The 27,028-nt window shown below is 40.0% G+C and overlaps 2 protein-coding genes across 2 annotated transcripts; one reads left to right on the plus strand and one right to left on the minus strand.

Annotated features, from left to right (window-relative positions):
* Positions 1-3,137: 3,137 nt before the first annotated feature.
* Positions 3,138-5,393, minus strand: TMEM225 (transmembrane protein 225). The gene is made up of 4 exons (XM_059404607.1): positions 5,216-5,393; positions 4,463-4,609; positions 4,074-4,208; positions 3,138-3,358 (listed from the first exon to the last, which is right to left on the minus strand). Exons 1-4 carry the CDS (start codon positions 5,391-5,393, stop codon positions 3,138-3,140), a joined length of 681 nt encoding a protein of 226 aa, XP_059260590.1.
* A 13,063-nt stretch (positions 5,394-18,456) lies between these two features.
* Positions 18,457-19,419, plus strand: LOC132012498 (olfactory receptor 8D4). The gene has a single exon (XM_059392577.1). It carries the CDS (start codon positions 18,484-18,486, stop codon positions 19,417-19,419), a length of 936 nt encoding a protein of 311 aa, XP_059248560.1. The 5' UTR covers positions 18,457-18,483.
* The last annotated feature ends 7,609 nt before the right edge of the window (positions 19,420-27,028 follow it).

Raw genomic sequence — 27,028 nt, forward strand, 5'->3', positions numbered from 1 at the left:
AGACAAACATAACATGACTAAAGAGGGACTTTCCCAGGAACTCAAAGTGTTTAACAATGAGAAACAAGAAAAAAAATTAGTTTGGGAAAATTTGTACAGGGACATAGATGAGTGCAAATTTAATTTTTTTTTTTAAAGATTTTATTTATTTATTTGACAGAGAGAGATCACAAGCAGGCAGAGAGGCAGGCAGAGAGAGAGGAAGGGAAGCAGGCCCCCTGCTGAGCAGAGAGCCTGATGTGGGACTCGACCCCAGGACCCTGAGATCATGACCTGAGCTGAAGGTAGTGGCTTAACCCACTGAGCCACCCAGGCGCCCGCAAATTTAATTTAAACAATCTAAACCAAATGGAACATAGTGTTAAGGCTTTATAAGTTTAGACAATAAGTACACAGGTGGTTATTACATTGTTTTCTACTTTGTTCTGTATGTTTGAAATCACAATAAAATACAGAAAAATTTTCCACAAATGATAATTTATATATAAGATACATCCTATTATTGGGATAGGAAAAAAATCAATTGATATTTCAGTAGATGTATGAATATTTTCAATAAAGTTAAACATTTACTTCTGGTCAGTTGACTCTGCAAATGAGATATATAAGAAGAAGTCCTTTAATTTGATGAGGCAAATGTGCCAAATTCTACAGTGTATATAATACCAACTATTAGGATTATACAGGCATTTTAATTAAGATGAAGAACACAGAAAAGATGCTTATTATCTTTTTCTTCCCCATTCACCTTATCTTGGAAGTCTGAGCCAATGAATAAGACAACACAATAAAACAGAAATAAGTAATAAAAGTATTGAAAGGAAATAAACATCTTTTCGGCAGACAATATGTCTTCCTTCAAGAATAACATAAGAGAGTATATAGACAAATTAAAGACTAATTAAGACAAATTTTAAAAAGAGTTTAGTCGTTTCTAGAGACCATTTGTCTACACCATTTGTCTACATCAACTCTACACCAATAATAGGCAACTAGAAAATATTATAAAATATTTCAATTCACAAAAGCACAAAACTGCAAGTTACCTATGAATCAACCTAACAGAAGATCTTTCTGGAAAAAAAAAATCATAAAACATTGTTGAAGGACATGAAAGAACCCCTAAATACATGTTGTCATATTTTTGGATTGGATGGGTAAATATTATTAGCATTGTTAATTCTCCCCCAAATAAATTAATAAATTAATATGATTATGAATCATATCAAAGTAGGATTTTTGTGGAACTGTATAAGCTAGTCCTGCTATTTATATGGGGACCAAAAGGCCAAGAACAAATCAAAATCATTTGGAACAAGAACAAGCACTTGGACATATGAAACACCAACACTTTCTATTCCTATAGTAATTTAGAGTGCTGTATCATACAGGGATATAAAAACAGACCCATGAAATGTGTTATAGAGATCAGAAACACACTCACAACCTTGTATTTGAAGCATGTAGGAATTATGTTACAAATATATAAGATAAGGAATTAAGTCATAAAAATGTTCTGAATAAATAGCTATCCACATGGAAAGTAAATAAAATTTGCATCTATGCTTTATATACTTCGCAAAGATTATTCCTAGTAAGTGTAGAGTAAGGAAGGATTTCTTAAACAAGACACTGTTAAGCACCAACTAAAAGGAAAATTTAATATATTGTATTACATTTCATCTGAATACCTCTGCAAAACAAAAAGACATAAAACCCAAGACACCACCACTTAGTATTAGTTTCCAATGTATAAGAACTACAAATTGATAAGAAATAGACAATTTGTTTCAAAAAATGGTCAAACAGCAATTCACAGAAGAGGAAATCCTGAAGCTCAATAATGAAATGAGGTGAGCAGACTCAGCGATCATTCAAGAGGAGATTAAAAATAAAAAGACTGATTAAACCCAAGTGTTGGCAAGGCACAAAGAGACTAGAACACTCATACACTGCTGACAGAAGTATGAATTGTAACAGCCATTTTTTACATCATTCTGTCAACATTTAGGTAACTTCAAAATGAAGACACTTTCTGATCCAGCTCTTCCAGTCCCAGATAAATACCCTAGAGAAAGTCGAGCTCATAGACAGCTGTGTATAAGAACATTTATAGTAGCACTATAGCAGAATAAAAGAAAACTAGATTTTCATCAACTTAACTGTAAGTTAGTTAAAAGCTTAACTGTAGTTTCAGTGAACAAAGTAGAACAAAGCTGAATGAATCACAAAACCATACGCGTAGTGAGTGGGAAAAAAAGCAAGTTGCAGAGGTGCCTGAGTGACTCAGTGGGTTAAGCCGCTGCCTTCAGCTCAGGCCATGATCTCATCAGGGTCCTGGGATCAAGCCTCGTATTGAGCTCTTTGCTCAGTGGGGAGCCTCCTTCTCTCTCTCTCTCTCTTTCTGCTGCCTCTCTGCCTACTTGTGATCTCTCTCTATCAAAAAAAATAAAATCTTAAAAAAGAAAAACCAAGTTGCAGAAAAATGATCTGTACAGTCTTTTAATAAATCTTTGAGCACTTGGAAAGCTAATCTATGTCATTTTTAAGGAGGCATAAAGTTGTAAAAAATGACAACATGAATGTAAAGTGATCAGGAATGCATCATTAAAATTATTTTGTGAAAAGAAACAAGGGAGGGAAATGAGATTAGGGAAATTTTTAGCTGAATATCACTTTATCTATAAATTTAATTTGAAAACATCTAAAGCAAATAAGACATAAAGTTATAATTTCATAAAGTTGAATGATGTGTGCACAGGCACTTATCATACTGTTTTGTGTTCTGAATGAAATATTTCACAACAAAGTTAAAGTACAAAAGGTATTCTATGTTATTTAAATCTTTGTGGTGTATATAGTTAACAATACGGCAAGTATTCGTTATAAGATAATATTTATTGTGTGAATAACACATGTTCTTAAATGGCGAGAACAAATAGAAACTATTTGTTCGGCAGGCCAGGATTAAAAAAAAAAAAAAAAAAAAGTCACCCTTTGGATCTTCTTACAGACACAACCCAGGCACAGTCATTAAATAATGCCGAACAAAGACAATACGGCTGTAGAGACACACAGCGCCTTAGGCAAAGCGGTTTCCATTACGATGTGTATGTAATGAAAGATCGAATGTCAAATCATAGAGCCCAGGTTACACGGCGCAGTTGGAATTGTGGTCTGTCTGGAGAATCTTCCCTTGTGTGAACAATACTACGAGGCATGGCTGCCTTTGGTGAAGAAACAACAGAACCCTCCGACTCCTCTGCGTCCCGACTTTCTCTCTGAGGGGTAGTAGGGAAGAGGGCCACGCAGGCACAAATCTTGGTGGACTGCTTGCACTCTAGCAAAGACATGGTTCCTGGGGAAAAGAGAAGCCAGGAGAAGATGAGCAATGAAGAGTCACAGAAACGTTCCCTCTGTGCCAGCAGAGAGGCCCCTACCCAGAGCCCAGTGGGTCCCTCTGAGCCGCCCCAAACCAAACCGTGGGGGAGAGGGAGGTGTTAGCGGCAGAGAGGAGACGCATATGCAAGGTAGCTTAAATGCCGCGCAAGTCCAGAGCACCCGAAGACTGAAGACTCATGCTTCTGAGTTTGTAAGTGCAATTCCAAATAAAATTTAAAGACTTTTTAAGAAAAGGAGGGTCTCCAGTGTTGGCACGTGATCATTTAACACCAGGAATTGCTTGTTTCTGACCTCAGAGTGCCTCGGCGCCACCCTGGACTCCCAGGGCACCCTGTCCCTCTTCACAGTAGTAAACATTCGGTATCAGCCATTCTCCTTAGTCATGACTTTACTGGCTCTCTCTGCCCGGAAGTGGGAAGGGGGTGAAAGACAGTAGAAATGGCAGACGTGAGAGCTGCCCTTGGAGCAAGCTTACTGAATATTTCACACAGCCCTCATCTCCAGTTCTACCCTTGGAGGAGCTGCCCTCAGAGAGTGAGTCCACTTAAACCTTGGTCATTTAATACTCAAGGGTTGGCACCTTTTCCCTATGCCCCTTCCCCATCCTTTTTTCCTCTCTATCAGAGATTGATCGGTTCTTATCACCCATCAGGGGCCCTGAATATACTCACCAGAGGCCATAAAGAGGCAAACGCTTAAGTAGCCAGTGACAATGATCCAGCTGATTTTGTAACTAGAGTAGTACACGGATTGACCTTGCCTGAGCTTTTGATGATACAGGACGAGTGCACAGAACAGGAGGATACCTTTTGTCCAGACACAAGGAAAAAAAAGTCCCTTCTGAGAAACCTGGGCTCTTCTACTCAAGCCTTTAACCCAAGATACGCCTGACTTCCAAGACTCCACCCTGTAAACCAGCACCTTATCCAAAACCAGTCCCCCTAAGTGGTCGTTCCAATTCAGAGGCTCAATCTCTGAGCCAGAGAACTAGGAAGGCTGCAGCCCGGACCCATAAATGAAGTCGGTCTCCAAGCCTGCGTCAAGGGAACCAGGAAGTTACCTGTGAGGAAGCTGAGGAAGGCAGTGATGAAGAGGATACGTTTAGTTGAAGGAATCAGATAAGTGACTTCCAAACCCAGGAGCAAGTTATGGAAGAGGGAAAGGTTGAGAACCAAAATCATCATGATCCTGACCACTTCCAGGCCATCTGTTGGAAAGCAGAAGCTGTGTTGAAAGAAGGACAGAGATTTCTTCTAGGCTCATTTCCACCTGAGGACCACACAAATCTTTAGGTAAAAATTGAATTGGGATAAAAAGATCTGATTAAATAATAAAGAGGGGCAAGGGGAAAGAAAAAAGAGGCAGGGAGCCTGCAGCTGAATGGGAGCGAGAACCAGAGGAAACTGCTCTCTATCTTAGCGTCTCTATAAGCCTCCTCTTCTCCTTTTCTTTTCTCAGATTTCTCATTCAATACAATTCATCCTGCCCTCTAGTGCTAATACAAGATATTTCCTTGTTGCCAATTACCTTTCTTTTATGGCCTCCTGTTCTAGGTGCACTGACTACCCTAGGGCTACTGCCAACACTTCTCAGATGTCCAGCAATTAAGTCTAGGCGCTTCTAAACTTTTCCCCAAAATACGCAGAATGGTGAGATTTGGGAGTCAGCCTTGACCATTGATTATGGAACTGGGAGCAGGGCAGCCCGCAGAAGTTGCCCCAGAGAACAGAGAGTAAGCTGGTGAGATAAGTAGAAATCAAGGAAAAAGGAACCCTCCCTCTCCCCCCATCTCTTTCCATAGTGTCGTTCTGACCTTCTGGCCAAAGAGTGGTGCAACATATCCAGGGGCTGTGCCTTATTGTATTTTTATTTGTTTCCAGTGTCAGTTCAACCCATTCTTCTGTAAGGACTCCTATTGCCACGAACACTAAGGCCCAGGAGGAGAACATCACGTTCATGGCCTGGATATTTCTGAATGAGACATTCACCATTGCGAGGGGGTTTTCAAGCTGAGACCACCACCAGTATCTCACATGACTCTTCTCTGATTCGATTATTTCTTCACAGGAGGACAAGCAAAGTCTAAATTCTCAATGATTGCAGAGGCATTGGACGTGGCGGAGCTGATGTCACCTACGGAACAGAGACGATAAATCCCACTCCCCTACTCATATATCTGGGCCGGCCTGCTGTCAGGGTTGCCAACTGCCATGGAATTATCTCTTAGCTTGACCCTTGACCCTGGTGACTAGCACAGTGGAAAGACCAAGGGGACTACAGGTCCTGAGAGAGTTACCCTTTGTAGAGGGAGATATAATATCACATATTAGAGCTGCCAGACGCAGTGATAACTAGAGGCCTTGAAAGAAGTTAAACATGCCTGACCGAAGAGGTCCAATTTTAGAGTGAGGGATCAGTAAGAGCAGAAGGAATTCAAGATGATTGAAGGAGGAGTCGGCCAGCTAGCCGCACCAAAGGGCATGACCTCTCAAAATTTAGGACGTTTTGGAGACACTTGTGTCCTCATTTGGAGAGCCTAAAGAAGGTGAGTTAGGCAGGCACCTGGGAAATGGACCAGCGCCTTGAAGCCACAGAAAATGGCTTCATACACTGAAGCATTGCAGTCCAGGATCATTTATAAGGCACAGACTATTATTTTTTGACAGTTACCTTTGTAACTCAACAGAGAAAACATATACTTATTCCTTGAATAGGCAACCATGGTATGCAGTAAGCGCAGAGTCAGAGGACTTATAGTAAAACCCCCAGGAAAGCCTTTTACGGAACCAAGATGAAAGCCGTATCTAACAGCCTCTTTCTGCCTATTTCTTTGACCTTATCGCAGACCCCTTTCCATGGGCCAAACTGGATTTCTTTCATTGCATCAAACATGCTGTGCGGTCTTTCTTCCAAACCTCTTTACATATCTTGGTATATTGTATTTTAAAAACTTTTTAGGGATGCCTGGGTGGCTTAGAGAGTTAAAGCCTCTGCCTTTGGCTCAGGTCATGATCTCAGGGTCCTGGATGGAGCCCCGCATCAGGCTCTCTACTCGGCAGGGAGACTGCTTCCCCCTCTCTCTCTGCTGCCTCTCCGCCTACTTGTGATCTCTCTCTGTCAAATAAATAAGTAATATCTTTAAAAAAAAAAAAACTTTTTAGAACAATGTTCAATATCTTTAATCTTACAAAGGAGACTTTATAATTAAGAGAATGGATTCAAGGGGTGCCTGGGTGACTCAGTGGATTGAGTGGCCGACTCTTGATTTCAGCTCAGGTCATGATCTCACAATAGTGAGATTGAGCCCCAAGTGGGGCTCCGTGCTCAGTGGAGTCAGTCTGCTTGAGATTCTTCCTCTCCTTCTGCTCCTCTGCTCACATTCTCTTTCTCTCCTCTCTAAAAAAAAGAAAGGAAAGGAAAGAAAAAAAAGAGCCTCACAGTCCTGGCTTTCCATCCTGGCTCTGCCACTGAATAGCTTTGTGATCTTACAGATAATAATGCTTCCTACTACATAAGAATTTTGTAAAAACTACATGAGTTCAGAGAGGTAAAGCACTTCAAAAGAGTTCTCAGCACATGACAAATGATATGGAAGCAATTACCACGGTATTCACTTGGACTCCCTGGGACAGTGACTCTGAGGTAGGAATTGTATGTGAAGAGTTTATTGGGGACCATGTCCAGCAGTCACACCTGCCAGTGTCTGAGGCGAGCGGGTTTGGACAGAAGTTAAACTGGGATGTTGTTGCAACCAAAGAAACTTGAGCCGGCCGGAGCCACCAGGAGCTCCGGATGGAGAGCAGCTTTCCGGAGTCATCTCGGATGGAGCAAGAGAGCGTAGTTTGCTGTAGAATGTAGCCTGTCCCTTCTCTGTCCAGGACAATTCCTTTCCTCTCAGAAACTGCAGGCCTCAGGGGCCGTCCCTTCTGGTAGTCATGGGAATGAGCTCCCATCCTTGTCCTCTCCTGTATCAGAGCCAGCTTGCTCTGAGAGCTGCCAACTGCTGTGGAATCACCTATCGGTTTGACCTTTGATGCTTGAGGACTAGTGTAGTGGAGGGACCAAGAGGGTAATAGCCATGACAATTTATATTATTACATTCTTATATAGTGATGATTTTATACCTATGCAATTGGTCCCTAAGAATAGGATTCAGGGCCAAAAGATTTATGTCTCTTTTAAATTTTAAGAGATAATGGCACAAGAATATGAAGAGGTAGCCAGATTAGAGAACCTGGTGGGATGTGAGGGATTCGTGAAAGACAGGTCTAAGAAGGAACCATGTTTCCAGCTTGGGAGAACAGTAGTCCATGATGCCATTAAGTAAGATATAAAATATGGTCTCAGAAGCACAAGCCTGGTGAGGAAGAAGCTAGTAAGTAAAATGCTGGTTTCGGTTCAGTTTAAGGTACCTACAGCCCATATGATAGATGGAATTTAGTTCTGGAACTTGCCGATGCATTAGGGGTTATCAGCCTGGGGATGGCAGTTGAAACATAGATGTGCATATCCTCATGTAAGGATAAGGATGTAGAAGTAGAGAAGGAAATTCTGGAGAGGGGCATCTGGATGGATTAGTGGGTTAAGTGCCTGCTTTCAGCTCAGGTCATGATCCTGGGGCCCTGGGACCAAATCCCACATCTGGCTCCCTGTTCAGCAGGGAGTCTGCTTCACCCTTTCCCTCTGCCACTCTTCCCCACTCATACTCTCTCTCACTCGCTTCTCTCTCTGTGTCTCTTTCAAATACATAAATAACTTTTTTTAAAAAATCCTTTTAAAAAAGAGAATTCTGGATAGCATTAGCATTTACAAGAAAAAGCAAAGAGGATGAGTCAGAGAAATATAAATGTTGGTGAGTAATTAAAAAGAAGCTAGAGTTTTAAGAAGACATTGAGCAATGATACCTCATGCTGTAAGGAAATCAGGTTTGGTACAAGCTGAGCATATGTCATTTTATTGGTAATCAGAATGTCCTTTGGTGGTTTGGGTCCTAGCATTTTCAGTAGAATGAGGGCAGGAGTGGAAGTAAAGGAGAGAGAGTTTTTGTTGTTGTTTTGTTTTTTAATGGCAACTAGATGACATCAATAACAAAAAGGGAAAAAGGAAAGTAGAATTGTAGTTTCCAGAGGATAATATGCAATTTTAGAAAAATTAGAGAATAATACAATGATGCCCACATATCCTACATCCAGCTTCAGTGGCCCTTCCCTGAATTATTCTGAAATAATCCAAGACAATTTCATTTTTAAATATTTGTTTGTGTCACAAAAAGGATTGATTTTTCCAAGACAATTTCATTTTTAAATATTTGTTTGTGTCACAAAAAGGATTGATTTTTCCCCCTTCTACATTTTCTTCCTCCCCTCTCCCTCCCCACCTCCTCTTATCTAGTTTATTAGAGGGTTATTATTTTCATTCAACATTTCAAAACCTCTTTATGTATTTATCCATTTGAAAACATTATTTTTAATTTATTCACAACTTTAAGCTTTTCCCTTATTTCTCTTTTCGTATTATAGTTCATGAAGGAAGTTCCCTTCATGACCTCCAGAAGCATTCACACCTTTGTTCTCTTTGATATGAATACAACCAAGGCCCTCCTCCATCTCAATCCCTTTGCTGTGATTTTTTTTGCCACCATTGGTTATCTTGAGGGGAGAGAATCTCTGGGCTTTCTTCTGCAGGCTGTTGCTGCAGATGACATGTAGTAGAGAGACCCAATGGTGATAGAATCCTCTCTAACCACAGATGTGAATTACATGATGTGGGGTTCCTTTCTACCTCTCTAACTGCAAGAGCAAGTTACAGACAGAAGTCTTGGAAAAGCAAAACTTTGTAGTCCCTAATGACTTAGAAACAGACAAAATTAGAAAATATATTTGTTTCTTAAAAAAGGCAAAATAGGGGCCCCTGCATGGCTCAGTTGGTTAAGTGGCCAACTCTTGACTTTGGCTCATGCCATGATTTCAGGGTCCTGGGCTCCAGCCCTGTATCGGGCTTCACACTCGGCAGGGAGTCTGCTTCAGGATTCTCTCTTCTTCCTCTGCCCCTCACCCTACCCCTGCTCACTCCCTCTCTCTCTCTCAGTTAAATAAATAAATATTTTTTAAAAGGCAAAGATCAAAATTGTGAGGAACGAAGCATTTTGAACTATTATTAAAAAGAAGAGAAAAAACCAATATCAAAAAAGAAGAGAGTAACACATGAAGGAATATTTAGGGAAAAAAGCCATAAGTGATACTCTCCTACCACAACAACTAATTTATTTTGCTTATTACCTTCCAGTTTCTGGTTACCATGATGCATGTTGGACGTGATTCTACATGGCTGCAATCAAAATGTACTATATGTAAAAAAATAAAAATGTAGTATACATAATGAATAGCGTGAGCATTTAGAAACTCCTTAAAATGACAATTTAAAAGAACACACAATAGTTCACTGTGTTGATATACAAAAGTATGCGATCCCATTTTCCTCTAATAGTTGGTTTTCATGGATTATACTGGCAGCCATCTTGGAAAAATGGCTGGAATCAGAGGAATTCACAGATCACGCAGCTGATTCCCTCACTGTGTCTTTCCTGCCTTCCTTCCTCCTCCCAAAATACTCAATAGACACATTAGTATAATCTCTTTTTATTTTGTAAAACATTCCTGTGTATTTCTTATTTGACCTTCAAAAAAATGTTAAAATTCAGGTAGAACATGTTAGAATTATATGTATCTTATCAATAAGAAACCTTATATAGATAACCTGACCAAAGGTCATATAACAGCTAGTAAACAACAGGAAGAGATCTTTAAAAATCTTCAAGATGTGTGTTTTCTCTCTCTTTCTCTGAATATCCACTCCATGCACACATTAGCCATCAAATTAGAAGGGTCCACAAAAGAAGCACACAGCACAGATCACAAATCATGTCACTCCTGAGACAGAGAGCCAAGGAAAGGCCAGTTATAATGTTAAAAACTGGAATCCATTGGGGACAGTAAACATATGCACAAATGTTCTCTCACCTGAAGGCACTGGGGAAAGTAGACACTATAATATTGTCACACTCGTGATTACAGGATTCACTTATGAATAATTGAACATAGTCCCATCTGGGGCAATTAAAACTTTCCCTAAACAAAATGGAATCCAGAGACCATAAAGGAAAATGGGATGCTATTCATCTAAATCAGCATCTAGGTCACTTATTAGCTTGATTAGGGACCTCCATGATCCAAACAATAATTTCAAGAATGAGAGCATTGTGAGCCTCTGTCTACCAGGGCTGGGAATTCATGGGCGATTTTTTTAACAGTACTGTTCTGGGACTCTCACCCGGATAAAGAGTTTTCCTTCCCTTTAAAGGGAAAGGTGCCTACCTCCCTGTACTCCACTAGCAACACTCCAGTCTGGGATTGAGGATGCTAACAGACCTCACCTCATTACCTGAGACCAGGCTTGTCTGATTCCTGCTGGAGGATCAAAATGTACTATTCAAGGTGGCACTGCATCATACCCCTGGGGCTGAAACAGCTATTCCTGACATCTTCTTGAAACGAAAGGCAGAAAGAACCCACATGAAACCCTGGGGCATATACATAAAATTGGAAATTCCCCTTCCACCCATTGCCCCGGGGATAGTGGTGATTGTGGCATTAACGAGAAGATAGCATCAACACCACATAGGCTCATGGCCTGTGTGGAAACTTCCATTCAGATGATTTCTCCTGTCACGTGGCTTCCCGATTCTCTTCTTCATCAGGATGTCCTCCTGAGGTTGGGCCTGGGCTTTCAGGATTCCCTGAAGTACAGAACTACGTGATGACATTTTTCCGCATGCTAGCCCAAGATTTCTTGATTCTGTATCCCTCTGGAATGCTTACTGAAATTGAAGATTCTTTTTTTTGACCCCAGATTTATGGAATCAGAACTGTAGGGGGTGGGACCAACTTGGGCCAGGTGCCGTGAAAGAATTTTGGCACACAAACTGTAAGAATCTCTTGGAATCATAGGCCTGACTGCCTGGAAATGTTGTAGTACCTTGTCTTTGGATGTATTCTTATCCCTTCAGACCCTTTCCATGGTGATCAGGATCTTTGAGATGGACAAGAAGAAACCCACAAGTCCAGGGATCCTAAAATGAGAGGGGCTTTACTTTCGGGTCTTCTTTTCACGAATCTCCTGAATATCTATCCAGAATATGAGTCTGGTGCATTTACTGAAGAGGTCAGTGATAAAAGAGATTAGCAGATATTTTTCTAGCTAAGTACACCAGCTTTATTACTAGAGAAATATTTGCTCCAAATAGGTTTGCTTTTCAAGCTTAATGATGTGTGCTAAATCCCTTAGGAGACACTTAGAGTTCTTTTCGTCTCACTCCAAATATAAGCAGCCACCTTCTTGCTTGCTTTGCTCTTGGGGCAACAAGACACAGGCTCTGGGATGAGGCTTTGCAAATTTGCTGCTTATGGACCCACCACTTCACCAGCTGTGTGACCTTGAGCTCATTTCGCAATCACTCTGAGCTTCGTGGTCCCAAGGGTGAAATGGAGCTCCACGTTTCCCACATTGAGCGGTTACTGCTAGCAAATGAGATGTTTACCAAATGTCTGGAGCAGTACTCAGCACATATCAAATCTGTTTACCTTTTCTTCACCTCGAGTGCGTGTGCTTGTGTGTGTGTACACACACACACATATGTTGTGTGTCTGTGTGTGTGCTTACATGGTATGTCTTTGGGCAGCAAGCAGTGCAGACACATCTGGACACATAAGATGATATAATGGGGGCCATCTTCAAGTTTCCATTTACATCAAGACCAAGAGTTCTTGAAGAATTCAAATGAAGAAGCAGGAACCTGGTTTGATGAGTTCAACCCAGTAAGATAAACTATATCCACCCTCAGAGATGTATAAAATCCAAGAATAGTACAGAGCTGTCATGAGATTTGACTCTGGGCCATATCCCTTTGCATTTTCATAATATTGGAGGGAACAAAAACCAAAAATCGAATTTTAGTAGAAACCTCTGTGAGACATTGCGGCACCATTAGCATCACTTGGATTGACAGCTAGCAAAGTACAACATGCAGACAAAATGTAAAACTCTGTCTTCACCTCATTGACCTTGACTCCCTTACAGCTAGCAATGCTTGGTGGCGGCTGCCGGGCATGGTTAGGAAGTGGTGGGGCAGGGACTCTCCTGAGTGGATCAAGGTGTTTCCAGTACTGACGAGAGTGACAACATGGGTATATGAGGCTGTGTGTGGGTCCTGAGGTTCTGCCCAAACCAAAGAGCCCTAACTAAAAGCCTCATAAGGCTCTAGCTTTGGGGTGCCTGGGTGGCTCAGTTGGTTAAGCAACCAGCTCTTGATTTCAGCTCAGGTCTTGATCTCAGAGTTATGAGATTGAGCCCCGCGGAGGGCTCTGCCTGGGTGTGGAGGCTGCTTGGGATCCCCTCTCTCTCCATCTGCGCCTCCACCACCCCATTCACACACACACTGTCTCTCTAACAAAAAAGTGAAATAAAATGGGGTTTTTTGATCATTTTATTTTTTTAAGATTTTATTTATTTATTTGACAGAGAGAAACACAGAGAGAGAGGGAACACAAGCAGAGGAAGTGAGAGAGGGAGAAGCAGGCTTCCCGGCAAGGGGAGAGCCCGATGTGGGGCTCGATCCCAGGACCCTGAGATCATGACCTGAGCCACCCAGGTGCCCCTTTTCTTTTAAATAATTTTTAAAAGGCTCTAGCTTAAATGGGGTTAAAAGCAAAAGGAAAAAAAAATACAGCCACAAAAACAAAAAAATAACAAAGTCATCTCTAGTATCCTGGCTTTATACTAACTCACCTCATTTTATAATTTTCTCATTTCTCTGCCTTGTGACAGCACCCTGAATCTTAGTCTTAGTCTTTGAGTATAGGAAATTGAGAAAAAGAAGAAGAGAATTGCATCCAAATCATTCTCTGTCTTTACACTTATATCTCTGTGTGACTTCTTGAACTCCATGTTCTATTTCAAAGCAATAAATCTTTTTTAAAGATTTTATTTATTTATTTATTTATTTATTTATTTATTTGGAAGCGAGAAAGAGCATGAGTGGGACTCGATTCTGGGACTCCAAGATCATGACCTGAGCCAAAAGCAGTTGCTTAACCAACTGAGCCACCCCGTGCCCTGCAATAAAATCTTTTAAAGAAAAAGCTATTTGTAATTTGTTATACAAATATATGGAGGTCTCTGACTACAAAATACAAATGAAAAAAATAGAATCCAAAACCAAAGAGAAATGTTCAGATTATCTGGTATTCTTCCTTATAATGTGGGTAAGTCAAAATTGACTCAGCAAAAGCAATGTCTACTTTGAACCTCCTTTTGTATCCACTCAGCTTAAGCAAATTCTCTCCTCCTTTGAAGGTGCTGTCTAAAACCTACCCTTCCATAAAAATGATCTTTAACACATAGACAGTAGTGCTTTGTTCCTTCTCTGAGCTCAAACCTTACCTACTGCTTATCACGTAGTGCTGGATATGGTGCTTCTCACTCACTACTCTGTCAGGGCAAGTCGTGTGTTGAGCAATACTGTTGTTCTCACTAGACTGCAAAATTCTGAAGGGATTCGTGTCAAACCGTCCTTCAGAGTGCCTAATCTATGTTGTATGGCAGTGTTGAATCACTATATTGTACACCTGAAACTAATATTACACTTTATATTAAGTAACTGGAATTTAAATAAAAACCTTAAAAAGTGTTTTAAATTAAAAAATAAAAGGACCTCATATTTGGGTCACCTGGGTGGCTCAGTCAGTTAAGTGGCCAACTCTTGATTTTGGCTCAGGTCATGATCACATGGCTCCTGGGATCGAGCCCCGTGTAGGGCTCCACACTCAACAGGGAATCCGCTTGAGGATCTCTCCCTCTTCCCTGCCCCTACTCTCTCTCGCTAAAATAAATAAATGAATCTTTTACATATATATAAATATATATGAATCTTTTGCTTATATATAAAATATATATATATGACTGGAAATCTACTTCTATAGTTTAAAAGAATTCATGTGAGAAAATAATATCTTTTTTAGATCTACCCCATTTCTTTAGTATGTATTCTTTTTTTTTTTTTTTTTTTTGAAGATTTATTTACTTACTTATTGGAGAGAGAGAGACAGAGATAGTGAGAAAGGGCAAGAGCAGGGGGGAGAGGAAGAATCCGGCTCCCGCCAAGCAGGGAGCCCATTGGGGGACTCGATGCAGGAACTCTGGGATCGTGACCTGAGCTGAAGGCACTTGACCAACTGAGCCACCCAGGCACGCTTTAGTATGTATCTAAATAATTCCTAGCATTGGGCCATACTAGTTGCATTCCTCGAGAAACATGATCACATTTAATGGCCAAGTTTACTTATGTAAAGGGTGGATAATAAGACAGCACAGGGACAGTTCTTACAAATCTACAAATACTCCAAACCTCAAGAGATAGGAAACCCGTGAGGATTACTTGTCTTTGTTTTTCCAGACATGCGACACTTGAACTAAGACTAGAAGTCACAGATTCATTTAAACCTGCTCTTTGCCGTGGTTGTTTGGATACGTAAGGATGAAAAGGTATAATTAACCCATCTCTATTCCTAAAGTAAAAAGGATAAGAAAAAGAAGAGGCACTTGGCAAGAGTCTTCAGAGGAGGAAAGTGAGTTTCACAACTATAATGTTTGTATAGTTTAGGTATTAAAACGCATTCTAACTTCAACTCCCGATTGGCCACAGGAGCTCTAGAGGTCCCAGTGTTTGCAGGCCACTCAGACTCAGGAATGGAGGCAGAAGCTATGGGCATTCATTCTGGACTCAGCTGTGCTATGCGCCCTCACCTCCGCCTAATAAACCTTGTGCCTTATCTGTGAATTAATCTGTGAAATCATCAGCATCCAGAATAGAAATTTTACAAATGTTTTTATAGAGATCTTACAATGCACAGAATGTGTTTATGCTTATGTCTTACTTGATTTGCACAGTTTTCAAGTATTTATATTTTTTACGGGTTAAAATATGAACCTCTAAGAGAACTTATGAATTAAATATTACGCCGTAAGTCTTAAAGCAATGGTTGAATTAAATCTTATGGCTCCTTGCTCAGTGCTCTTTTTGCCACCTCTGTGCTAATGGTTTCTTTCTTTAATAGGGGGCCATGGAGATTTAACATTTAAGTCAGACTTAGGAAAAAAAATTCTGGACCTGTGCTGTCCAATACTGTAGGCAGTAGCCACATGAGGCTACTAGGCATCTCAAATAGGGCTAGTTTGATTTTAGAAGGGCTGTAAGTATAAAATACATTAAGAATTCAAAGCTCTGTACAAAAAAAAAGATAAAATAATCTGTTAGAATTTTTATATCATAATGCATAGATCTTTAAAACAGGAATTTTTATATCATTACATGTTGAATGAGTAAATTTTTACATATATCAAGTTAAATAAACTGAAGTATTAAAATTGACTTCAACTCCCTGTTTTACTTTAAAAAAAAATAGACTTCTGGAATTTCAAATGACACCTATGACTGCATATATTTCTATCGGGCAATGCTGACCCAGACACCACTTTTGTAAAATAATTATAATTGTCATAGTTTTAACAGCACTGTGTGATGCATTAAAATGCTTAAAAACATGTTTTAAGCTACTAGATGACTTTTGAGTTCCTGAAATTATTTAAGATCTGAATCAGGTCCGAGTCAGTGTAGTAGATCGTCTTGGAAAGCAGTCAAACACAACATAAAAAGTTTTAACCCCGGAGTCTAGGAACTGACTATTAAGTAGATGGTCAGACAGAGCAGATAATTTTGGGGGGGCAATGTTAGCATTGCTAGCTCCCGTTGCTAACATTGTTAGCAAGGCTAATACGTAAACACTGCTAGCATTGTTCACTCCTAAGTGGATTAGGGTATAATTTTATAACATTTCTTCCCTGCAAACACAAAAGCATAATACAATTTATTGTAATAAGCTCTCAGACATGCACCTCTCACTGCTGTGAGGTCTCTGAGTCTACATATAGGTGCTAAAACACTGAAAGGAAAAATACAATTTAATCCTTCATCCAAGAAGCCTATTCTTGAGAAGCTGTTTTCAAACACTTCACATGAGCACATAATGGTTTCTGACACAGAGAAGAAGCAGAATTCCAGAGGAAGAAATGAGAACAAAGAAAGGTGATTTCAGCTCCAGGAGATAAAAACCGAAAATAGCCCTTCTCATACTATAAGGTGTGCACAGATCCTGTGGGGATCTTGCCAAAATTTTGGCAATGATTCAATTGGCATGGGTTAGGTTTGAGATGGTGCATAAATTTCCAAATCTTACAAATTTCCAAACGGTGCTGGTGCTGGGTCTGTGGACTGCAAAATGAGTAGCAAGGACCTAAAACACTGAAATGTGTGAAAAGCAGGAAATATAGGAGAAAGAATCATAACTAACCTCAGCAGAAGGCAGATGCGTTCAAGGCCCTGGGTCAGAGGTAGGAACAGGAGCAGGACAGAAGACATTACTTTGATGGAGAGCCCAGCAGGAATTAGGGGAAGTGGGGGAGAATTAGAAACGTGGCCAGACACTCAGGAAAGTCTGAAGGTATACATAAGAGGAGATTAAAGGCCAAAACTGAGTATACGTGTCTTCTTGAACATCCTTCGGTATTTCCCTGTATGGTCTCTGAGACTAGACTATACCTGTGTATGCTGATTGGTAAGGGATGAAGGGAAAGGAAGATTCTGGACTATTCCAGCATTAGGCTAAGGGCAATTGGACATTTTCTCTTTTGCAACTGGCTCCCCTATTTCATCCCTCAGGATGGGATAAGAAGAGCAGATGCAAAAGTCTTGTGTTCTATAGAGCTTGCAAACCTTCTTAGAGAACAGCTGTCCAATGTTATGAAGTCTCTTTGTTGTCAATTGACTTGGGAAGTAGGGAGGAGGCGCCAGCATCCTTGAGAATGCAAGTGGCCAGAGGAAATGGGCCTTGTCTTGCTGTGATAGTAACAGATTGAAAGTAGGAGGACATGAACAGCTTCTTCAAGAGCCAGGCAGAAAGGTAGGCCCTGGGCAGCGCAGGTCAAGAAAATACTAAACCAGATGTCTGAGCAAGGGTCTGTATAAACTGTGGGTGAACACGAGTGTGTAGACAGGGCTCCATGACAGCTTTGCTTTCTAAAAGGTTTGCTGTTCTACCATCACTCAGCTTTACTAAAGTGTATGAAGAATTAACTTCCTACCTGGAAATCAGCTTCCAATTAGACTAAAAATAGAAAGAACACGCCTATGAAAACATAGTTTCTTTGAAGGTTCTGAGCCACACCAGTGCTAAATACATTTTATTAAAAAGTGGGTTGGGTGGGGGGACTCTACCATCAAATAAGTTTGGAAAACATTGTATGTTATATAGCTCCCTAGGAGATTCTGAAATATCCTTTAGATCAGAAACATTTTTAACTTTGTGTATGTAACTCTGTGTCTGAAATCGTGAGCTACATATTCCGTGTCACACCTATTAACATCTCCCTAGAATTAGTATTCTGAACACCCCCAGAATCCTTGACGAGGAAACCACAGTCGACCTTGACAATGGACATCTTCTCTGTGGGAAATCCTGGAGGCAGCCCAGCCCTCGGCAAATGTGTCATAAACAAAAATATTTCTTTTCTCAGTCCATAGCCCTTTATTTAAGAATATCTTTGGCTGACTTGCTTTAGATCGCCTCTCCTATGTCTTTAGTCTTCCCTTTGATTCTAGAGTTAAAGGTTTCATACTTGGCTAAAAGAATCTGAGACACTGGAGAGATTGCTAAAGTTATTTCATAATTCCTAAAACCTATAGTTAAATAGTTGTTTACCTCCTATACTATCGGAATGTGGACTTTGGGGGTTGGAGGGGGGCCTGCGGTCAAAGTCTCTGTACATCAATGGAGGCATGGGCTTGGTGCCGAGGAGATAAGATAACCTTCATTGTCCATTTTCTTAACTACAGGGAATGGGAGACAAGCTAGGATTCTGCCTGCCTGACTTGGCTCTTTTCTCTCATCTCCACAGATCTCTCAGAAGAGAATGGGCATCAGAAACCATTCCGCAGTGACTGAATTTCTTCTTTCCGGACTAACCGACCAACCCAAGCTTCAGGCGCCTCTTTTCTGCCTCTTCCTAGGGATTTATGCAGTCACGGTGGTGGGAAATCTCGGCATGATCTCAATCATTGTCTTGAGTTCTCAACTCCACACCCCTATGTACCATTTCCTCAGTAGTTTGTCTTTTTTAGATGTGTGCTATTCTTCTGTTATTACCCCCAGAATGCTGGCAGACTTTTTAGGCAGCGATAAAGCTATCTCTTATTCTGGATGCATGACTCAGCTATTTTTCTTCTGCATTTTTGTCATTTCCGAATGCTACATGTTGGCTGCCATGGCCTATGACCGCTATGTAGCCATCTGCAGCCCCCTGCTCTACCATGTCACCATGTCCCCTCGGGCCTGTTTTCTGTTGGTGGCTGCTGCCTTCTCGGTAGGACTAACGGACGCGATGATTCACGGAGGTTGTATACTAAGGCTGACTTTCTGTGGCCCAAACGTCATTAAGCATTATTTCTGTGACATTATCCCACTTATTCAACTCTCTTGTTCAAGCACTTATATTGACGAGCTTTTGATCTTTGTCATTGGCGGGTTTAACATGGTAGCCACCAGCCTGACAATCATCATTTCTTATGGCTTCATCCTCTCCAGAATCCTCCACATCCACTCTGCCCAGGGCAGGTCCAAAGCCTTCAGCACCTGCAGCTCCCACTTGACCGCCGTTCTCATATTTTATGGGACTCTTATGTTCATGTATCTCAAACCTGCCTCCAGCAGTTCACTCATCCAGGAGAAAGTGTCCTCAGTATTTTACACCACTGTGATTCCCATGTTGAATCCCCTGATATACAGTCTGAGGAACAAGGAAGTGAAAAATGCGCTTGTGAAGCTCCTAAAAAGAAAAATATCTTTATAATGAATTTGCTCTTTAGTAAGATGTATTTACATATTTATAATCATAATATGTCTGTGTATGTGTTTATACCCTGACTTTTTTTTTTTAAGATTTTATTTATTTATTTGACAGGCAGAGATCACAAGTAGGCGGAGAGGCAGGCAGAGAGAGAGGAGGAAGCAGGCTCCCTGCTGAGCAGAGAGCCTGATGTGGGGCTCGATCCCAGGACCCTGGGATCATGACCTTAGCCGAAGACAGAGGCTTTAGCCCACTGAGCCACCCAGGCTCCCCTACCCTGACTCTTGCAGTGAGGAATCTTCTTCTCCCTCTCTCTCTCTGCCCCTCCCCCCCCCACTAATGTGTGTGCTTTCTCTCTCTCAAATAGATAAATAAAATCTTTAAAAAAATAAAACAAATATAATTTTATGGAGGAAAAGTCAAATTCAAGCTGCAGACAAGTCTTTAACCACAACACAATAAAACTGAAATTTCAGTTAGCATTGTATGGTAACAGATGGTAGCTACACTTGGGGTGAGCATATCAAAATATATAGATTTGTTGAATCACTATATTGTACACCTGAAACTAATGTAACATTGTGTGTCAACTATACCTCATTAAAATATTTTGACAGAAAGAAGAAAAGTGAATAATAACTGGAAACCACAATACGATCCAGCAAAGTTGGTTAATGTTCGCCTTATATATCCTTTATCTACCCTTTAATTTTTTCAGCCATTTCTGCTTCTGATCTAGATGTGTCTCCAGTAACGGGACTAGAGTTTGATTTTTTTAACCTAATCCAACAATTTCTGGCTTTTAATAGAAATGTCAAAGTTTCAGGGCTTTGATTGGAGGAATCAATAGGTTCCAGAAACTAAGTGATGCTGTAATGTAGAACAAAATGCAATGGAAAAAAGCCACAACGCGAAGAACACACGGGAAATGACATCATCAGAGGATAATGCCAGTTGGACACTTCTCCATTACCTGTCCAGCTGCTTTGGAAGGTCCCTACCCTGTATCTTTTGGAGATTACCTTCAGTCAATTCAGAAAATGTCTGCATTCGTGGCACTTAACCATCATTCTAATTCACCAACCTTAGGATTTTTAGGCTAATATAAGGCTTAGGTGTAGATGAATCTAAATGAAGAGAAAGTCACCTTTTGTAGGTTCTGGGAAGAATAGGAGAATTTTTCTTCACTTTTAACAGAGAGGGGAAAAAAGGAAAGTTTAGCATTTTCAGAGCACTGAAGGATTATTATTGCCAGCATCCCTGGGAAAGGAAAACGGGCATCATGTTGTCAATTATTGGGGAACATCAAAAGTTTTCTATGTTTTGATTTCCCTAAAGTTCTAAAGGAGGCCACCAAGCTTTTATTAACTGAATAAAACAAAAGTCCTAAAATAATTCCTCTGGAGTCCTGAACATGTCTATTTGGCATCTCCAACTAAACTTTGTGGTTGTGATTGTTTTTTTAGGGCTAAACTTCCTTGATAACAAAATAGTAATTAACCTCATTTCACCTCATATTCCCAAGAGCTCTTATTCTCAATTAAATCCTTGAGAGCAAGCAAGAGCTTCAAGTATTACTGTTTATTCATGGCCTATTTTCATAGAGGAAAGGACACATCCCATCCTAGATACAGAAAAAAGAGGTAGAAAGCCAAAGTTCTATTTATCTTATAAAGGTTTCAGAGTTTTCAGAATAAATACAGAAAACAGGTGGCATTCAGCTTCCACGTCAATGTAATGGTTGATTTTGGAATAGAGCTGTCCTAAGATACAACGGATTTAGTAAGTCTCTCAGGATAGAGAAATATTTGGGAAGGATATTGACATTTAGGCCCTCATAGAACTACATGATCCTAACTATCCTTTCCAATCCTGAGATTTTTCTGAATCTAAAATGTTCTGGTTATTCAATTCCTCAACATAGCAAAACCAGCATTTCCAGACTTGGAACACACAGTGACAATAACATTTCTGCTCTGGCTCAACTAGAGAGCTGAGTCTTGACTCAGCTTCATGTGTTTTATCACTAACTTAAACCATAACCAGAGCTTCTCTGACATTCTCTGACATTCTCTCCTCTCTGCAAAAGTGGGACTAAGAGTCCATATTATGTTTATCTCTAAGGAATTCAGTACTCCAATGTGACTCTGCCACACAATGGCTATGGGACTCTAGGTAAGTGATTCAATCTCTATAAATTTCTTTTCTTTTTCTTTCTTTCTTTTTTTTTTTTTTTTTTGTGAGCAAAATGTAGATCACGACAATACCTATTAGCAGGTCATTGAATCTATACATGTGAAAGAGAAGAGCCTTCAAAAAAAATTAAAACAACTGCCAGGAAAATATGACAACCTCCAAATCAGTCATAGGGATGCTTTAATACTCACCTAAACAGCTCAAAGCAGAAAGGTTGTGTGGAAACAAAAGCTGCAAATCTAAAATTTAGCCAGAAAAATTACATTTCAGAAATGGATGATACCCATTCCTTTCTGATGCGACTTAAATTTTTCAAGTGGTAACAATGCCTGACACAGAATACCAAGAACTCAATGCATGTTAGGTAGTATCACAGCTATGACTTGAAACCTAAAAGTAGAAATCAAGGCCTTTTGAAGAGATGAGAATAGTGGCTTTGTCTGAACACGCTTCAGGCCAGTACTGGGACCAGTTGGTCCCAGTAACTGGGAAAAAGTATTACCTCAAGTTAATAAAGAATTTTCAAAGGGTCAGAAATCACCAATATGAAAATAGATAATGAATTAGCAGTGAATTTCCCACAGTTGAAAGATTCTAAGTATAGATGGTTTGACTTTTGCTGAGGAAGAAACATTAAGTTTGTGTAATGACCCGTGGACAACCAATATTATGAAGTTTTCGAAGAAATCCAAGTGAGAGGGGGCAAAAAAAATTTCATCACTCAACATTTTTTTTTAAGATTTATTTATTTATTTATCTGACAGAGATCACAAGTAGGCAGAGAAGCAGACAGAGAGAAAGGAGGAAGCAGGCTCCCTGCTGAGCCTATAATCCCAGGACCCTGGGATCATGACCTGTGTTGAAGACAGAGGCTTTAACCCACTGAGTCACTCGGGTGCCCCATCACTCAACATTTAAAAAGAATCTAACAAATACAACTCTGAAAAATTAAGTTTCCTTTTATGTTTAAATATAAAAAATGCATGCTTATGGGATCAGTTTTGAATAGTCTGCAGGGTATAAGAATATCTTCCCTTTTATCACTATGATAGAAGCGTAGGCTAAAACATGCATGTGAGAAAGCAGTGTGGCTACAAGGTCGAATCCTTTTAGGACCCTCACACAGATTTTATTTATTTATTGCGGACAGAAGTCCAGGTTTTGTAGAGATCTCTGTTATCACATCTCCACTGCATATTAATGTTTTACATTTTTATTACTCACAGAGTAATAATATTTTTTTCTCCATGGTTTGTCCATAATAGGGGCCTCCTCACTCCCACCCAAGGCTCCCAGTCCTATTTGTTTTGCTTGGTTTTATTAGCAAAACATTTATTGAACATTTGTGCCAGGAAATGTTACGTTAGTTGTTTGCTGGTAAGAACCTGACATCATTCCAATCCTTACTATGAACATAAGCAGAAGATTGTTACAGCATTTCCATTTACCAGTGAGAAAAATAAAATCACATGCAGAAATCACAGCTATGGAACTCCTACTGGAGCCTTCCCACTGCAAACACACTTACTACTGTACTACATGGCTCAGCTTACACATAAAACTTGGAATGAGAAATTATTTTTTTAAAGACTCATCCACAATTTCAGACATGAAAGGCTTATGAAAGGACTTCAAAGTAATTTGTATGTATATGAGCTGACCAGTGGAAATGAAGGAAAATAAAAACCTTAGTAAGGAGACTGAGACCTGGATTTTTGAAAGAGATTGTTAAGGGATAAATTATTTAATTATTTTCAGATTTCACTCAGTAGTTCAGTTACCTGTTTTGTCTACAGTCCAGTCAGCAAGGAACAGGTTTATTTGGCTACAGGGAATACTGACACAATCACAGGATCCTTCGGTAAACTTTGCAAGAGCTATGCCTTAGTAACTAGCAAGAGAAGTCATGTAAAATTAGGTTATTTGTGTGTTTAATGAGTTGTTCATATAAACAGTTTCTTGAGCTTGTCACACACATACACACAAATATTTTAAGATTTAAAATATTATAAAATAAATGTATTTACTAAAATCTTCCACTATGATGATATTTTGTTCTTACTGTTCTGTGATTTTTTTCTTTATATGTGTTAAAGCTGTTTATTATGTATCTACATATTTAGACTCATAATAAGTTCATGATGGATTGAAACTTATAAAATCACAGAGCGGCCCTGTCAATTCCTAATGACGCATTCTGTCTTAGTGTCTATTTTGCCAGTTATTAATACAAGTTTCCCCACTATCCAAAAGTATTAACATTTCTATGAAACCTTTTGTAAACCAAGATAGGATCAAGTGAAGAAGGAATTACCATTAATTTATATGGAAATTTGTTGAGCATCATAGACACCAAAAAATAACCCCTTTTAGACTTTTTTGATACCTTTAGCATACATCTTGCTAATAGATTCACAAAGTAAATCAAGATAAAAAACAGACATTAACAGACACAGCTCAGCTCTGTGCACGTTTACTATTTTATTTATTATTCTTCTTAATATCTTAAAGTATCTCCATTATTTTATGCTTGAATTATATTTAGAAATTACTTTATAATTTGTCCCTTGGTAATAAATTCCTGAAGCTTTTATCTGAAATATGTTTATTTTACAATGGGAGATACTTTTACTGGATATCTCATTGTGAGTTGGCAGGTACTTTCTTGCCACGCTTTAAAGATATTATTTAACTAATTTTTGGTTTTCACTAATGCTGTGTTGAAGCCAATAGTCATTCTGCTTTCCCATGTAAGTGATCTGCCTTTTCTTGCTGTTTTTCATTGCCTCCCTTTGGTGTTCTGTTTCTCTGTAAATACTAACCATCTTCACTGTCTGTGTTCTCTCCTGCAGGATAACACACTACACATGTAAATATTCCCATTCCCTGATTTTGTTTTGGTTGTTTTAACAAAATCCCATTCCTTTGAACACTCATATATTTTGCAAGTTTATCTCTCTTTGTTTCATTAAAGAGAAATTCTTTTGATATATCTTCCTATTTATTAATCTGGTTTTCTTGTTTGTTTTCAGAGTGGATGAGATGACCTAATAAGAGGGGGTTTTGGGGGGTGCCTGAGTGGCTCAGTCGTAAAGCTTCTGCCTTCAGCTCAGGTCATGATCTGGGGTCCTGGGATCAAGCCCCACATGGGGCTCCCTGCTCAGCAGGGAGTCTGTTTCCTCCCTCTCCCACTCCCTCTGCTTGTGTTCCCTCTCTTGCTGTGTCTCTCTCTGTCAAATAAAGAACTATAAACTTTGGGGGGGGGGGGACACCTGGGTGGCTCAGCGGGTTAAAGCCTCTGCCTTCGGCTCAGGTCATGATCCCATGGTCCTGGGATCGAGCTCTCTGCTCAGCAGGGAGCCTGTTTCCTCCTCTCTCTCTGCCTGCCTCTCTGCCTACTTGTGATCTCTGTATGTCAAATAAATAAATAAAATCTTTTGAAAAAAAAAAAAGAGAGAGAGAGAAGGAGAGAGAGAGGGTTTTGGTTTTGGTTTTGAATATAGTTGACCCACAATATTACATTAATTTCAGGTGTACCACATAGTGGTGGTGGTGTTGTTTTTAAGATTTATGTATTTATTTTAGAAAGGGGGGGTTGGGCAGAGGGAAAGGGGAGAGGGAATCCCAAGCAGAGTCTATACTGGGTGTGGCTCCTGACACAGGGCTTGATCCCAGACCCCTGAGATCAAGACCTGAGCCAAAAGCAAAAGTTGGACACTTAACTGACTATGCCATCCCAGTGCCCCCAACATGGTGTTTTAAGTCATATTTAATCCATGGTTCATTGCAGCTCACCTCATTTGAAACTATTGAGTTATTACTTCAACAATAACCTTTTTTTTTTTTTAATTCTGTAAGTTCCACTGTGTCTTTTTAAAAGTTAACTTAGTTTTTAAAAGCCTTGATATTTTTTGTGGCATTCTCACTTTTAAAATTACATCCTACATTTCTTGAAATATTCCATATATAAGTGTACTATATAACATATCCTAGGGATGCCTGGGTGGCTCAGTTGGTTAAGTGACTGCCTTTGGCCCAGAGTCCTGGGATGGAGTCCCGCATCAGGCTCCCTGCTCAGTGGGGAGCCTGCTTCCCCCTTTGCTTGCCACTCTCCCACTTGTGCTTGCTCTTGCTCTCTCTCTCTCTCTCTCTCTTTCTCTGGCAAATAAATAAATAAAATCTTTTTTAAGATTTTAATAAATATTTTTATTTTTTTAATATTTTTTATTTTAATAAATAAATAACATATCCAACAATTCTGAACTCTGTTGTCTTTACACTGAACCTCTTATCCTATTATTTTTTTTCCTGGTCTCACTTATAGTAATGCAATGGTTAGAGTGTTTGGAAATCTTTGTCCAAAAGTTCATTTCTTCTTAATATCAGGGAGTTCTTGGGGGCCTAACTTGGGGGATTTTTTCTCTGGAAGGAATTGGCTTCCTTTCCCATTGCTTGGCATGCCCCACCCAGGGATGCCTCACCCTCTCAAAGATGTGATTCGGTGAGGAAGTCTCAGGATCTGCTTTCCAGCTTTGCTGATATACCACAAAAACGTCTCCATAAGAGCATGATCACAGGGCCACCCTGCTCCTCGCTGATGCTTGTTGGTACAAGTCAAATCTGCTTTGGTTCCCTGCTGTTTCAGTCTCTGTGCTTCCTTCACCAGTTCTCTGTCTTGGCTGATTCAGGTCCCAGCCACCTTGATCTCGGCTGCCATGTCTTTATGCTCCAGCTCCAGCCACCAAAGCTTTGGGCCCTGGCTGCCTCGCCTCAGTTCAGTTCCTGTTTATTTATTTCTTTGTTACTTAGAAAATGGATCCAGGGGCACCTGTGTGGCTCAGTGGGTTAAAGCCTGTGCCTTTGGCTCAGGTCATGATCCAAGGGTCCTGGGATCGAACCCCGCATCGGGCTCTCTGCTCAGCAGGGAGCCTGCTTCTTCCTCTCTCTCTACCTGCCTCTCTGCCTAGTTGTGATCTCTGTCTGTCCAATAAATAAGTAAAATCTTTAAAAGATAAAAAAAGAAAATGGATCCAGACACCTCCCCTTACTTTTGATGCAACCAGCAATGTCTCAGAGAGTGTGTCCTATCCAATTCTTGTTGCTGCTTAAGAGAATCCTTCAGATCATCATATGCTGGTCAGCCTCCATACAGGAAGGATAATAGAATTTTTGTCTGGTGACTTCTTTTTCCTCAATGAAGTCTGGTATGAGGTTCTCAGCTAAGATATGCTGGTCAGCCTCCATACAGGAAGGATAATAGAATTTTTGTCGGGTGACTTCTTTTTCCTCAATGAAGTCTGGTATGAGGTTCTCAGCTAAGATATCCATCGTATTAAATTGTAAGATGTTCAAAATGTCTTGAGTGAACTTCAGTGAATGATACATATCAGTTAGCGTGAATGGATTTGGATGTAAG

Source organism: Mustela nigripes, chromosome 1 (genome assembly GCF_022355385.1).
Source record: "Mustela nigripes isolate SB6536 chromosome 1, MUSNIG.SB6536, whole genome shotgun sequence".
In the NCBI taxonomy this organism is placed as follows: Eukaryota; Metazoa; Chordata; class Mammalia; order Carnivora; family Mustelidae; genus Mustela; species Mustela nigripes.